This window comes from Macrotis lagotis, chromosome 7 (assembly GCF_037893015.1).
Source record: "Macrotis lagotis isolate mMagLag1 chromosome 7, bilby.v1.9.chrom.fasta, whole genome shotgun sequence".
Classification (NCBI taxonomy): Eukaryota; Metazoa; Chordata; class Mammalia; order Peramelemorphia; family Peramelidae; genus Macrotis; species Macrotis lagotis.
This window is the reverse complement of record NC_133664.1, coordinates 23,573,082-23,587,057: the sequence shown is the minus strand read 5'-3', so window position 1 is coordinate 23,587,057 and position 13,976 is coordinate 23,573,082. Positions and strand designations below refer to the sequence as shown.

General features: G+C 39.7%; 1 protein-coding gene across 1 annotated transcript in view; it reads left to right on the top strand.

Annotated features, from left to right (window-relative positions):
- The window catches only part of RBMS3 (RNA binding motif single stranded interacting protein 3), a 759,514-nt gene that overhangs the window by 701,765 nt on the left and 43,773 nt on the right, over positions 1-13,976 (top strand). Inside the window, exon 11 of the mRNA XM_074195636.1 lies at positions 8,258-8,368. Within this exon, the coding sequence (XP_074051737.1) occupies positions 8,258-8,368 (111 nt within the window). The remainder of the gene's footprint in view (positions 1-8,257; positions 8,369-13,976) is intronic.

Sequence of the window (13,976 nt, the reverse complement as noted above, 5' to 3'; positions counted from 1 at the left end):
CTGCTCTGTATAGAATGATCTTTGGAGATTTTGCCCAAAGTAGGTTAAAATTATTTTCATCAAAAGTGGGGCAGCCCTCTCTGCAGTCCATCTTGGGGACTTCCCTAATTTGCTTTTACATAGATGTGATGACCAGCCTTCCCTGATTCTTTAGTAGGTCCCTGGGCTCTATTGCAGAGTTATAGCCTATTAGGTTGTGAGTCTTAACAGTTTCAAAACTGAGCAAACCCAGACATCCAGAGATGCTAAAATGAAAAATCGGCTTCCTTTTGACTTGCTATTTACCAAGTGAGCCCTGTCAGGGAGCACATTCTATATTTTTCAAGCTAACCCAATCACCCTTAATGTGATGGCAGTATCTGAAACTAAACATCCTGTTTTTGGCAACTCCAACTCATTGGGCAGGAATGGCTTTGACAACATGGCTTTTGAAATGCAATTATGGTTGGGGAACCTGGTATTGCCCTAACCACCAGATGGCATTTCCTTAATTAAGTTTATTTCCCCCACGTTGAGATTTCCCTATGATTGTATAAACTTTGGTGAATCAAAGGAAAGGCAAAAACTAGGAAGAGTTTCCTGATTACTCCAGTTATTAACATTTTTCCCTCCTCGTGTTATATTGTCTTTATAAATCTGTTTAGATTTTGGAGAATATAAACTCCTTTTGGGCAAGGATTGCTTTGCTTACTTTAACTTCTTCTCTCCCCCCGCCAATAACTGGCACATAGTAGGTGCTTGATAAGTGTTTGCTGAATTGGAATGAATTGAATCATTTTTACACAAGGTGATTGTAAGCTTAAATCCCTCTGGGGGGGGGGGAGAGGCTCTACTCTTACAAATCATAACCAAAAAGACTTATTTATTTCCCCAGGGTTTCATTTCCAAAATACTTAAGATTCTACAAATCCCTTATTCCTTGTGACTGTTGAGAGAATTTATGTTCTCACTAATCTGTGGGCACTCCCTCACTACATTCCCTGAACCAGTCTATGAAATGTGAGTAACTGAATATGTTTTCCCCCAAGATCCCTTATTTTATTATTCATTATTTGCGATAAATGGTTCTACTGGCAGAGGGAGTGTTTTTTCCAAATTGTTTCCACTCTGAGCTTGGTGTTTTTATTTACAATACCAAATTATGACAAATCCCTTCCCACTCTTCTCTCTTGATTGTCAGATTTCTGATATATGTACACAGAAGCAGCCATTAGCTTGTCGCATCTGTAATCAAACCAAGTCCCCAACCGTCACTTTTGCAGGAGATTCTCAGAAACAGTCAACTCATCCTCTCCTTGGGAGCCTCCCAAATTAATTTTGATTTTAGGCATTTGGTCCTTTCTTTTTTAGCCAGCTGGGCTTTGATTGATTAGCCCCACAGACATATTATGTGGCATTGACACACATGTGTGATTTTTTTGGAGTATAATATCTCACAAGCAAAGGCTAAGCTCATCTGTCAGTGACCTCAATATAGAATGAGGTGATCTCTGAGGTAAAGGAGGAAATAAGGATTTCTTTAATGAAAACAGAAGAGAGAGTAAGAGGAAGGGAGGGATGAAGGAAGAAGGGAGGAAAGAGAGTGGGAATAAAAGAGGGGAATGGGTCAGTGTTCTTACCCAACCCAGCTTTTGGCTTTCTTTCTGAATAATGTGCTTTTTTGTTGCCAGATCAGTTTGATTAAATTTGTGTATCTTCTTGGAGTTTTATAATCAAAATGTATTTGGAAGTTTCCAGGGGCATGAATTCTAAGAATAACAGCCAAGTTCCAGGTTCAAGTACAAGACTGAAATATCAGGGCAACTGGGGATTAGAATGTTGTGAAAAATGCCTTCTTTTGGGGGTGGGGGGAGGATGTGGAGTTAAGGGGAAGACTAATCACCAGCAGGTTTCCTAACATGAGGTTGTGTTGCATCTGGTGCCCATTTAAGATGATGCTGAATTCTTCCCATAACAGTCACTTTGCAAAATGTTTACTTCTAGCCTAAGGAGGACAGAGGCTTGGAAAAAAAAAGCCAGTGAATGAACACTTTTAGGCAGTATTTACAAAAGGGTGGAAACTAACTAATAAAATGTACCAAAATTGTAGCGTAAGACCCACATTTCTCAGTGGAAAGAGCACTGACCTTGGATTCAGGAGGATGGGAATTTGAATCTGGCCCCAGACACTTGCCACATACTAGCTGTGTGACCTCCAGCAAGTCACTTAACTCTGAATTCCAGGGCCATCTCCAGTCATCCTGATCCATAACTGGTCACTGGACCCAGATGACTCTGGAGGAGAAAGTGAGACTGGTGACTTAGCACAGCAACATCCCTCTCTCAAATCCAATTCATGAGTTTGTCATGGCATCACCTCCTTGATGTCATGACCTTCTTTGAAAATGATGGATAGAGGCAGCTAGGTGGCACAGTGGATAGAGCACCGGCCCTGGAGTCAGGAGTACCTAAGTTCAAATGTGGCCTCAGACACTTAATAATTCCCTAGCTGTGTGGCCTTGGGCAAGCCACTTAATCCCATTTGCCTTGCAAAAGCCTAAAAAAAAAAAAAAAGATGGACAAACATTATTAATAAAAAAGTACTTGGATGTTTAGAGGAAAATTCCACACTTGAACTTGATACTTTAGGGTGGAGATATAGCCTGGTCCAATGTAAATGAGACTAGATTTGGAATTTAAAGACCTGGGTTCAAAATCCTGGCTCTGCTGCTTACTAGCTGTGTCATCTCTCTGATTCCTCCTCCCTTCCAAGTTTTATTATCTATAAAATGAAGACTTGGACCAGATGGGTCAGAGGCTCCTTCAGGCTCTAAATCTATGGGTCTGTTTTAGCTCTCATTCTTTCTAACTCAAAATATGAACGCCTATCATCTCTGACACAGGAAATTTGATTTCTTTTTCTCATATTCCTTAAATAAGGGTCTAGACAATTTTTTTTCACAACTTGCCTTTTTTTTTTACAGAGGTGATGGAATGATGGGTATGGGATATTGAATATACCATCAAAAACAATATGTTGGTTTTGCTAAACTATTTTTCTTTTTTTCTTTTTAAATCTATTCCAAGGGACGACCGAGTAAGGAAAGGGGAAGAATGCATTAGACAATGAAGGTGATGTCAACACAAAAGATATCAAGAAAAATCACACCTTTTAAAAAAAAATCTATGTTTCTAAATATCTGTCTCATATCACTCTCTCCAATCAATGACAGGGCCATCAAGCTAGAAGGGACCTCAGAGATTTTCTAATACATTCCCATCCATCCTTTTATAGGTAGGAAACTGAGATCTGCAAAGATTGAATGTCTTGTCCCAGACTATAAAATGAGTAAATGTTAGAGATAGGATAGGAACTTAGATTTTACTAATTCTAAGTCCAAGATTCTTTCTATTCAGGAATGCTAATTCTATCATTAAGTATTTATTAGTGTCTACTACATGCCAAAAGCCATATTAGGACCTGGGATCATAAAGATAACAGTAGGGGCAGCTAGGTGGCATAATAGATAAAGCACAGGCCTTGAGTCAGGAGTAGCTGGGTTCAAATCCAGTCTCAGACACTTAATAATGACCTAGCTGTGTGGCCTTGGGCAAGCCACTTAACCCCATTTTCCTTGCAAAAACCTAAAAAAAAAGATAACAGTAGAGAATTCCTACTTGCTGTATGTAGAAGGTGTTAAAGAAAAATGGGGGAGAGGATAAGAGAATTATTTATTTATTTATTTATTTTAGGTTTTTTTGCAAGGTAAATGGGGTTAAGTGGCTTGCCCAAGGCCACACAGCTAGGTCATTATTAAGTGTCTGAGGTCAGATTTGAACTCAGGTCCTCCTGACTCCAGGGCCGGTGCTCTATCCACTGCGCCACCTAGCCGCCCTGAAAAGAGAATTTTTTTAAAAATTCATTCAATGTAAATAAATTCATCATGAAAATTCAATCCAAGTCAGCAACAATTGTCAATAAAAATAACAAATAAATAACAAACAAAGATAAAGGATATATTCCTTCTCTCTATGATCTCTCTTGATTGAAATCTGGAAATTTACTTTGTAAAAGAATTTAATTTAGGTGCACCATCCTAATCCTCCCCTCTCCATCTGACTATACTTCGGAGGTTTCCTTTCCTGGATTTTTTATCCAGGTTGAAACTGATAACTATAGCTGTCCTCTAAAATTCTGTCCTGGCCCTTCCCCTCTTCCCTTGCTGTGCTATTTCACTTCCTGATCTCAACAGCTCCCATGAATTTAATTACCTCTAGGTAGCTGATTCTCAGATCTCTTTATCCATCAAATCTTGACTAACTGATTATCAGGCAAACCCCCTTTATCATAGATAACTCAAATTCAACATATCCAAAATAGACAGGATTGTCTTTCTCCCCAAAGTGTCCTCTCTCCCTAATTTCCTTTTTATTTACAAAATCACTGACATCTTCCTGGTCACCAAGTTTAATGTCAATCTAACTCTCACTCCTCATATCTATTTCCAAGGCCTGTGAGTCTATCTTTATGAAACAATTCATTAAAAAAAAAATCTCCTGCCCTCTCCTCTTATCCTGGCACCACTTTGGGGTTGACCCTTTCTTCTTGAGTGGTCTGTTGCAATAACCTTCTCATTGGTCTCTTTTTCTCAATAGTGGCTTCACTCCAGTCCGCCCATATGTACTTGTTCTTCCTAAAACATTGATCTGACCATGTTACTCCATCCATGAAACATACTCTGTGGGCTTCCTAATATCTCCAGATTCAAACAAAAAATCCTTTTACTTTTAAAGTCCTTCATAACCTGACCTTTTCTTCCCTTTCTGGTCTTTTTCTGTGTCCTTATGATCCAATGACTTCTTTGCACAAGATGTCCCATTTTCCGACTGTGCATTTTCTATGGAAATCTGACAGCTGGGAATTCTCTCATCCTCCACTATACTTTCTCACTCCCCTCATTTCCTTCATGTATAAGATCAAATCCCACCTTTTGCTGGAAGAATTCTCAGGTTCCCCTTCACGCAAGCGACTTTTCTCTATGATTATCTCCAACTTATCTTGTATATAGTTTTTGTCTCCCCATTAGACAATGAGCTCCTTGAAGCTCCTTGTTTTGGTCTTTCTCTGTACCTTTCATTTCTTTTAATAAATATGATGTCTGTTAGTTGTTCCTAAACCAAATGTAGCAGTATTGCCCTATTCCCCAATAGGCTTGGTTGTTTCATGCACAACCTTATGACATATATCTAGCTTATATATAAGGCAATTTGACTCCATGTTGGCTTAAGAGAATGGTCACCCATGATGCTGAATAAAGAAAGAAAAGATTTCAGTTGTTTGATCATTTTAAGAGAGAATCTCAGGAGAGACCCATCAAGGGAGAAGCCAAGAGTAGACTTTTAATGTTGGTCTGGAGTCCTGGAGTTAAAGACATGCAGGAGAAGCTGATCCCACGTACAGCACTTGACCTCTGGTACCTGCATCTATTCTGCTTAGGGTAGACACCTCCTCAGAGAGACTATCTCCTCTCTCACCTTGGTTGGATGAGATCTTATCTCACTCTCAACTGAAGAGCTCATTCTTTCTTGTTTCTTTGTTATAGTCTAATGTGCGTAACTTGTCTGATTTGTTTGCTGTTTGATAAAGATGTCTACTCAATATTTGCAATGGTCTTTTGTATAGACAGTATTTGGTAGGAAGGGGAAAAACTAGGAACTTCTCTATCATCAATCAGGGAAGCAGGGAAACCTAGGAGAAATGTCAGAGATGGAGTGAGAGAAGTGAGAGAGAGTTTGTGTGTGTGTGTGTGTGTGTGTGTGTGTGTGTGTGTGTGTGTGTGTGTGTGTGTGTAGATAGAGATAGATACAGATGTAGATGTAGATGTAGATGTAGATAGGTATAGATATAGACATAGACATAGATAGAGGTAGAGATAGGGATATATGATATATGATATGGATATGGATATGGATATGGATGGATATGGAGATGGAGATGGAGATGGAGATGGAGATGGAGATGGAGATGGAGATGGAGATGGAGATGGAGATGGAGATGGAGATGGAGATGGAGATGGAGATAGAAATGGAGATGGAGATGGAGATGGAGATAATTAGTCAGTTATACATATATATCATACCCCAAAATTTTTTTTATGAGAAAGAAACTTAAAGAATTTTACTTGGAAAATTTTATATATACACAGACACGTCACAGACACACACATATGTGTGTGTTTATATGTCTATATGTGTGTGTGTGTGTGTGTGTGTATGTGTGTGTGTGGTTGAATGTGGGGGAGAAAAAAGATGAAGACAGGAGGGAGAAAAAGAGAAATTGAAAAGAAGAGGAAAACAAGGAGGAGGAAGAGTAAAGAAAAGAGGAAGAGAGAAAAGGAAGGAGAAAAAGAGGAAAGGAGAGAGAGAGAGAGAGAGAGAGAGAGAGAGAGAGAGAGAGAGAGAGAGAGAATTGATCTTTTTTAATAAGTAAAAAAAAAAGGCAGAGTGGGAAGCTGACTGTGCCAGCCAAAGAAGGGGGCTTCAGTATGGAAAACATGGTGACAAACCACAAGCTTAAGCAAAAGCTTTTCAGGAGACATTTGCTTATGGTAATTGTTTTGTGTTTTGAAACTGCCACCTACACTCATCTGTCCTGGCTTATTCACTGCCAAATTGCTTATTGTGGTGTGATAATAGGCCCATATTATTTTATGGAGGAGGAAGAGGAGGAGGAGGAGGAGGAGGAAAGTAAGTGGGGAAATGCATACATAAATAATCCCATCACTTAGAAAGTTATAAAGTTATGCCTCAGTTTCTTTACTTATTAAATGTAGTGATTACTCTAAATGATCTCTAACATCCTTTTCTGACTGTACCAAATTACAAACGTGAGTCTTCCACTTTCACTAAAGGCCTTTATTCTATCAATCAAGCAATAAACATTTATTAAACTGAGAAGCTTGTTATCTGGATTATGAGAAGTGGGAAAAAAAATTACATATACCTATATAATTACACACTACAAATAAAAGATGATTTTTTTAAGGAGGGAGTTAGCAACTGAGGAATCTGAAAATAATATAGGTAGTAGGTGGTGCTCGAGTTGAGCCTTAAAGAAAATATGAATTCTGAGAATTGGAGTTGAGTTTAGAATACATTCTTGGTCTAGGGAATGATGACCAGAACAAAATATTTCCAAACAGAAAATGTTTCAGAAATGGATCAGGAAGCAGATTGCATATCTGTTATCTAAGGACCAGCCTAGCAGGGTTTAGAGATGCTCATTATCAGAAGGGCAGCTGTGAACTGATGAATTTTTCAGTCATAACAACTAAAAATTAAAAGAAAAAAATCATTCAAGAAGGTTTTCTTTCTGCACCAGTGGGGTAAGGACCCTTACTGGAGAAATCAGTTCTTTACAGATTGTATCTACAGATGAATCCCTCAAACCAGGAGTGTTTTTTGAGTATCTTCCAAATGTGTGTTAGGTAGCCTGGGGAATTATCTAAAAAAAAAGGATATGTGATAGAAATTGAGTGTCCAAAGCACTTGAATGAGGGCCAATTGACTTGCTGTAATGTTTGTCTCATCAAAGCATCGAACAGTATCAAATAGAATTCTATCTTGTTGTCTGCTCAAGTCAAAGTTTGATGAACTGGGGGCGGGGGGGATGAACGACCAGTACACAAGAGTGGTTCTGCTGCTCACTTTTTTTTTTATTTTTGTTGTCCTTGAGCAAAGAAATCTTGTGAAGGGCTAGGTTTATGTTAGCCTTCTTTGTTCAAAGGGAGCTGACATTATGACTGTCAACAGTTAGTCAAGTTTAATCATGGAGAAAATGTCATAATTCAGGACCCTGGTTCAATAGGAAAGCTGAGATAATTGCCATCAGGGCTCAAGTTTCTCTGATGCTGAAGGTTTTAAATGTCTAGGAAACCTGTAGGGAACACATAAAGTATCTGTGGGTCCGTCCATTCCACAGAGTCCTAAAAATGTAAATGGCAGGCATTTTTCAACATATAGTTACAAACTCACCACAGACGAATCATGGCCATTATTTTGTCAGAAGCAATGAAGTCATTGAAGCTATATAATTAGAATGGGCACAAAATGGCCTCATTAGAAATTGAAATAACAAATGCCTTTATTTTTCTTGTCTATGAGGGTATACACATATTTGACATGACAGGCTTTTAGCTGATGTTATTTGTATTTATGAAACACTGTATCTCCCTGTTTTTGGAGCATGTTTTGAGACGGCAATGATGTGTGTTTGTAGGGTGCTGTGATAACACCAACAATGGACCACACTATGTCAATGCAGCCAGCAAGCATGATGGGCCCCCTGACGCAACAGATGAACCATCTTTCCTTGGGCACGACAGGAACGGTAAGCTTCCACGCTACATTCTAGGTGGCTTTCATATTTTGTCCCTGATAAAGTCTAGAATATTTTCTTCGAGAACATTCATTCAACTCACTCTGTTTATACCATCCCATTTACTAAAGCATCTCTCAAGATTCTGGTATGACTTCATTAAATTCTTGGTATGGTTCCATGTTGTGTGTGCATGAGCCCTCACTGAATAAAGTAAACATTCACCATTTATCCTCATTTCATATGTCAAGTTCCTATTGCTAAAATATATTCTTGATAGAGATGGCATCCTTTATCACTTAGTGTTCTCAACTCTCTGCTCTTTGCCTTTGCCCAAGTTTCATGCCCCAGCCCTCTTCAAACTACAGTCAATACATCATTTTCCTTTGAAGAAGCAAGGATATGACAGGTATATAGTATAGTTTTCATTCCCTTTAAAAGTGTAAATCAATTTTCTAAAAAGTTATTGAACATCATGGTATTAGAATTGTTTGATTCTGTTCTTGGCCATAGAGACATTGGGATATTGAAAAGGGAAAGAAACTAATGTAGCTGATGTTTGCTTATTGAATCAAAGGAGATGTTTTCTGCCAGTAGGATTTCTTCCCGCTAAAAGAATGTAGTAAAATAACCTTCTATTTCAACCTCAATTTTATCTTGTTGCTTGAGTTATAAATAGCCCCATGAGCAGAGGCTTCAATGAGCTAAGATTTCTACTGCTTAGTTCCATGCTTGCTATATAAGAGACACTCAATAACAGTTTGATATGACTTGTGTTTTTAAAAACTGTTCTAGGAAAGAATTCCCTCTCCCTGCAACCTCTAGAAGTGGGGGGGGGGCAGAAGATTTAACATCAAGATTTATTTGGGGGTAACCCAGTGCCTTGATGGATCTTTCATCTCAATATGCAGGTGCAGGAGTGAGGGCCAACTACCATCAGTGTTTGTCACAAACCCCATTCAGGCCTGGGTAATTTTAGTCTATTTCCTTCTAAAATTCACAAACTTACCGATTTGAAGTTGAAAGGGTTTCTTTTGCAGAAGAGAAAACTAAGGCCCTGGGAATTTAAGTGACTTTGCCCAAGATGAGGGCCAGTTCCAAGGTTCGGATTCTGAATCCATCAGTATTTCTGTTGGACCCAACTTTCTTTTCTGTAGCGAACCTGCCCACTGACCATTTGATTTGGGGAGAATACTAGTCGAGTATTCCCATTGTCCATCCATATCATCTCTACATGATGGACCTCCCTCATCAGTTTCCTGAATGATCTCAACAATGCCAAGCATAGTGCATTGAACAGGGAGGTAGCCTAGAAATCAGGAAGACCTGGATTCGAGTCCTGTCTTTGATAGCTGGTAATGATATGGACAAATCACTTAATGAACAAAACCACCAGATTCTAAGTTATAACCTAGTTGCCAATCAGTGTCAGTCAAGACTAATTTTTTGAAATGCCACTTCTTACATGCAAGAGAGCATGGATATTACTAAGCAACCTACTTAGGCCCCTTTATAACTTTGATTATTGAAAGATTGTGTTATTCCTTGATTCAATGTCCCATCATAATCAGGACATTTGACCTCTCTGGGTCTCTTATTTCTCCATATGTGCAGTAGGGGGATTGTATTAAAGGACTTTTAAGATTCATTACTGCTTATATCTCTCCTAGAGATCAGAGACAATTTCCCCTTTTCTACTCATGTGCTTTATATAGGTCCTTAATAAATGTTTGTTGACTTGACTCCTAGACCAAAGTCAAAGAGGGAGAAAGCCCCATTCGCCCCATTAAATAGCCTTGAACTGCTATTGCCTCTGAGAGCTAGGAAGATGAGGAATTTTGGAGAAAAAGATTTCAGTAGACAGACATGAAGGAGTGGCTTTTTCTAGTCCTGGGTATTAGCTTGGGCAAATCCCATTAGCATGGGAATTCCATTTGTTTGGGGTACAAAGTTCACAAAGAGTTGAAGAAATAAATTGGAGCCAGGTAATGGAGACTTTTCAAGGAATACTAAGGGGGGTTATAAACTTATCTGTGGGGCAATGAGGAGGCACTGAAGATTTTGATCAGTCCTGTGGGTTAGGAAAATTAGTCTAACAACAGTTGTAAAAGTGGTTTGGTAAATGGACAGGGTGAAAGCAAGAATCCCAATTAGAGGGTTCAAATCCGGTCTCAGACACTTCATAATTCCCTAGCCGTGTGGCCTTGGGCAAGCCACTTAACCCCATTTGCCTTACAAAAAAAAAAGAATCCCAGTTAGACTACTATTATCCTAGTCCAGGAAATAAGAGGGGAGAGCCAGAATTCTTGCATTTGCACTAGGAGAGCCTGAATCCTTGTATTTACATTAGAAAAGCCAGAATTCTTATTTTTTCCTTAGGAGTAGAATGGAGAACTTGGATCCAGGTGTCTATGCCCAGGGGTAAACAGAGAAGGCTAGCAGCTGATTGGACAGAAGGGAGGGAGGGGAGGGGTAATGAGGCAGGGAAAGAAGCACTAGTGACTTCCACATTTCTAATCTCAATGAGTAGGAGAATAGTAGTGGCATAAAGTAAAATATAAAAATTGGAGAAAGTAGGGCAGGATTTGGCAGGGGATGTGGAATGATTTAGTTCATCTGGGGCAAGTTGAGACTGGTATCAGTAAGACATACAAGCAAAACTGGGGCTCAGGGGGAAAGGTTTGGAGAGTCCTGGGTTTGGCATGATAGACTTGGGAGTTGTCCATATAAATGTGATAATTGAAGCTACAGGAGCAAATAAGCATATTCAGGGGGAGCAATGACAAAGAAGAGAAGAAAGCTGAAGATGTCTTAGGGAGGGAGAGGAGAAAGGGAAGATTATGAAAGGAAACCATGAAGTCATGATCAGAGAGATTGGAAGGGAATAGGGAAGGTACTATACCATAGATACAGAGAAGAGAGAGCTGGGGAGGGAAGTCAAATTAAAGATAATTGATGAGCAAATCAAAAATAAAGATGGTGAGAATAGATTATTATTTTCTGAAAGGTTGGTAGTAAAGTGGGGGAAAATTAGAATAAGAGTTTGAGGAAGTAGGTGATGATTGAAGGGACCACCAGTCTTGTTTTCTCCTCCAGAATCATCTGGGTCTGGTGACCAGATATGGGGCAGGACAACGGAGTCGGCCCTGGCTATGAGATAATCAGAGTTAAGTGACTTGCCCAAAGTCAAACAGCTAGCAAGTGTCAAATGTCTGAGGTCAAATTCTAACTCCCAACCTCCCCATTCCAAGACCATTGTTCTTTCCCCTGTGCCACCTAACTGCCCTTGAGGAAGTGATAGGACCAGGCAATTGGGAGCATGGCAGAGGTTTGTGTTGTTATTTAGGACTTGGAAATTTGCATATTTTTGAAGCCAGAGGGGAAGAATTTATTGAGAGGTAAACATGAAAGATAGGAGGGTAGGGAGGATCAAAAGAGCCAAGTTACAGGGGAGACAATATTGGATGGGATCTGGATTAAACTCGGAAAAGAAAAATGTAATGTCATCCTCTGCCACCAGAGGGAGGTCAAAGCAGTAAAGGCACCCAAAGGTTCTGAGGTATATGGAGGAGGGGAACCAAGGTCCATGTCATCTTCAATAGATTTAGCAAAGTATGGGGAGAGATCATCTGCTTGAAGAAAGGAAAACAAAAGTGGGTTTCAATTGCCTGCTATGGTGAATGTCCTAGAGAATTAATTAAAGAGGAATGAAATGCTTCTTTTGAGGAAATGAGAGAGCCTGGCTAAAGTAAGGTAATGATCATTTTCAGTGGATCCAACCAATAAAATGTCTTCATTTCTTTCAATTCTGTCAGAAATCTAAGGGACAGGAATAGAGGAGGCAGTTAGTGGTTGCCATCCAAAAGTTGAGCATTTTTGAGAACATAGGATCTAAGACTAGAGAACCTAGAATATAGATCTAAAAATATAAGAGAACCTAAATGCCGCCTGATCCAAACCCCTCATCTTCTAATCCAGGAAATTAATGTCAAAGAAATCCGGTGGTTCACCTGCCAGAGTTGCCTTGGCTAGTAAGTGTCTACGATGGAACTCATAGCCAGGACTTCCTGAGTCCAGTGTTCTCTCCATTTCAGGACAAGATAGTAGAAGTCATAGAAATGGCCAGTGCCAAGTAATTAAGAAGCCATCAATATGGACATGAAGACAGAATGGAAAGGATGAATGTGAACCTGCAAAAGACAGTCCCTGTCATCCAGAATCTTGAGATCAGCAGATGGCATCACAAGAAATGGGGAAAAACTTTATAATCTGATGATGTGATCATCAGGAAAGAACAGGTTATTTATTGGTAATGGCAGAACAGAGGTTTAGAAGTTAAATTATGCTGATTCCTTTTCCTAGCAGACTATGGAGGAGGGATGGGGAGGATATGGGGGAATAAAAGAAGCTTCCAGTACTGAAGAAGATACTGAGATGTGATTTCCCTAGAGAGGAAGCCAAGCTTTCCTCAATGCCAGTATGAAGAGTTCTAGGACAGCAGGAGATAGCTTCATCTCACTTTGGTATTCTTGGCATTCTCCAGTGGAGAGCACAATACTTTGCTTACTTACATCAGGAAGAAATTGAGTCTGGGGACCTAGCACAGCCCCTCCCTCACTGAAAATACATCTAAGAGTTCTTGTCATGGCATCACCTCCCAGATGTCATGCTCTTCTTCCACAACAGAAGGACAAACCTTATCATCATTAGCTAAAGCCAAGGACTAGAAGAGGTGGCATCTTTAAGGCCCTTCCTGGACCCGGAATCTTGGAATTTGGGAGCTACTTGCAGTGTCTCTCAATAAGGCTAAGGTAGGGAGCAGGAGCAGATAAAAAGGAGAGAAAGCAGAGGAGAAAAGATAGGTATCTTTTATAATTAGCATATTCATTGTTGGAATGTAGGCCACTTCAGTAGTTGTTCAGATAAGTGTCTAAGCCTTTTAAGTCTAAGTTTTAAGTAGGTTAAATGTTTCCCTGCTTCCTGTGAATAATTTGCTTAGGAAGGGTTTTTTTTCCTACCCCACCCCCCTGCAAAGATAGTAATCCAGTGATGGTAGTCATTCTACCTTCAGGTATCCTGGCTCCAAACCAAGGCCTCTTTCATTTGTGCTTCGGTCTGAGACATCAGAGAGAAAGACAGGGTATCAGAGGAGCTAGGTGCCAATCATGTTTCAGCCACTTATTGCCTCTGTGACATTACTGAAATAAACTCAGTTTCCCTATCTGTAAAATAATGGGGCTGACCTGGATAAAATCTAATGTCTGTTCCAGCTTTGTGGGCTGAGCTGTGATCCCAGATGAAACCTGAGATCCTTTACTAGTTCTGCAATCTAGGATTCTAAGCAGTTTCCATTAAAAAAAGGACAATGGGATTCTTGGGGCATTTAAAGGTTCTGTTAAAGATGGCACTTTTGGGAATACCATGGAGAAGGGATGGTATGATTGCCAAGTCCCATAGTTTTTTCTGCTGAACATTGAAATTGATAGCATATCACTCACCTGATTTAGTTGAAAAAAGTTAAGACTCTTTGAGTTCCTTTGGGTAGAGGAAAGGGAAGGAGGAAGGGGAAGACTGAGAAGGGCTCTGATGTACCAATTCATCAAGGTTGAATTGCTATCTG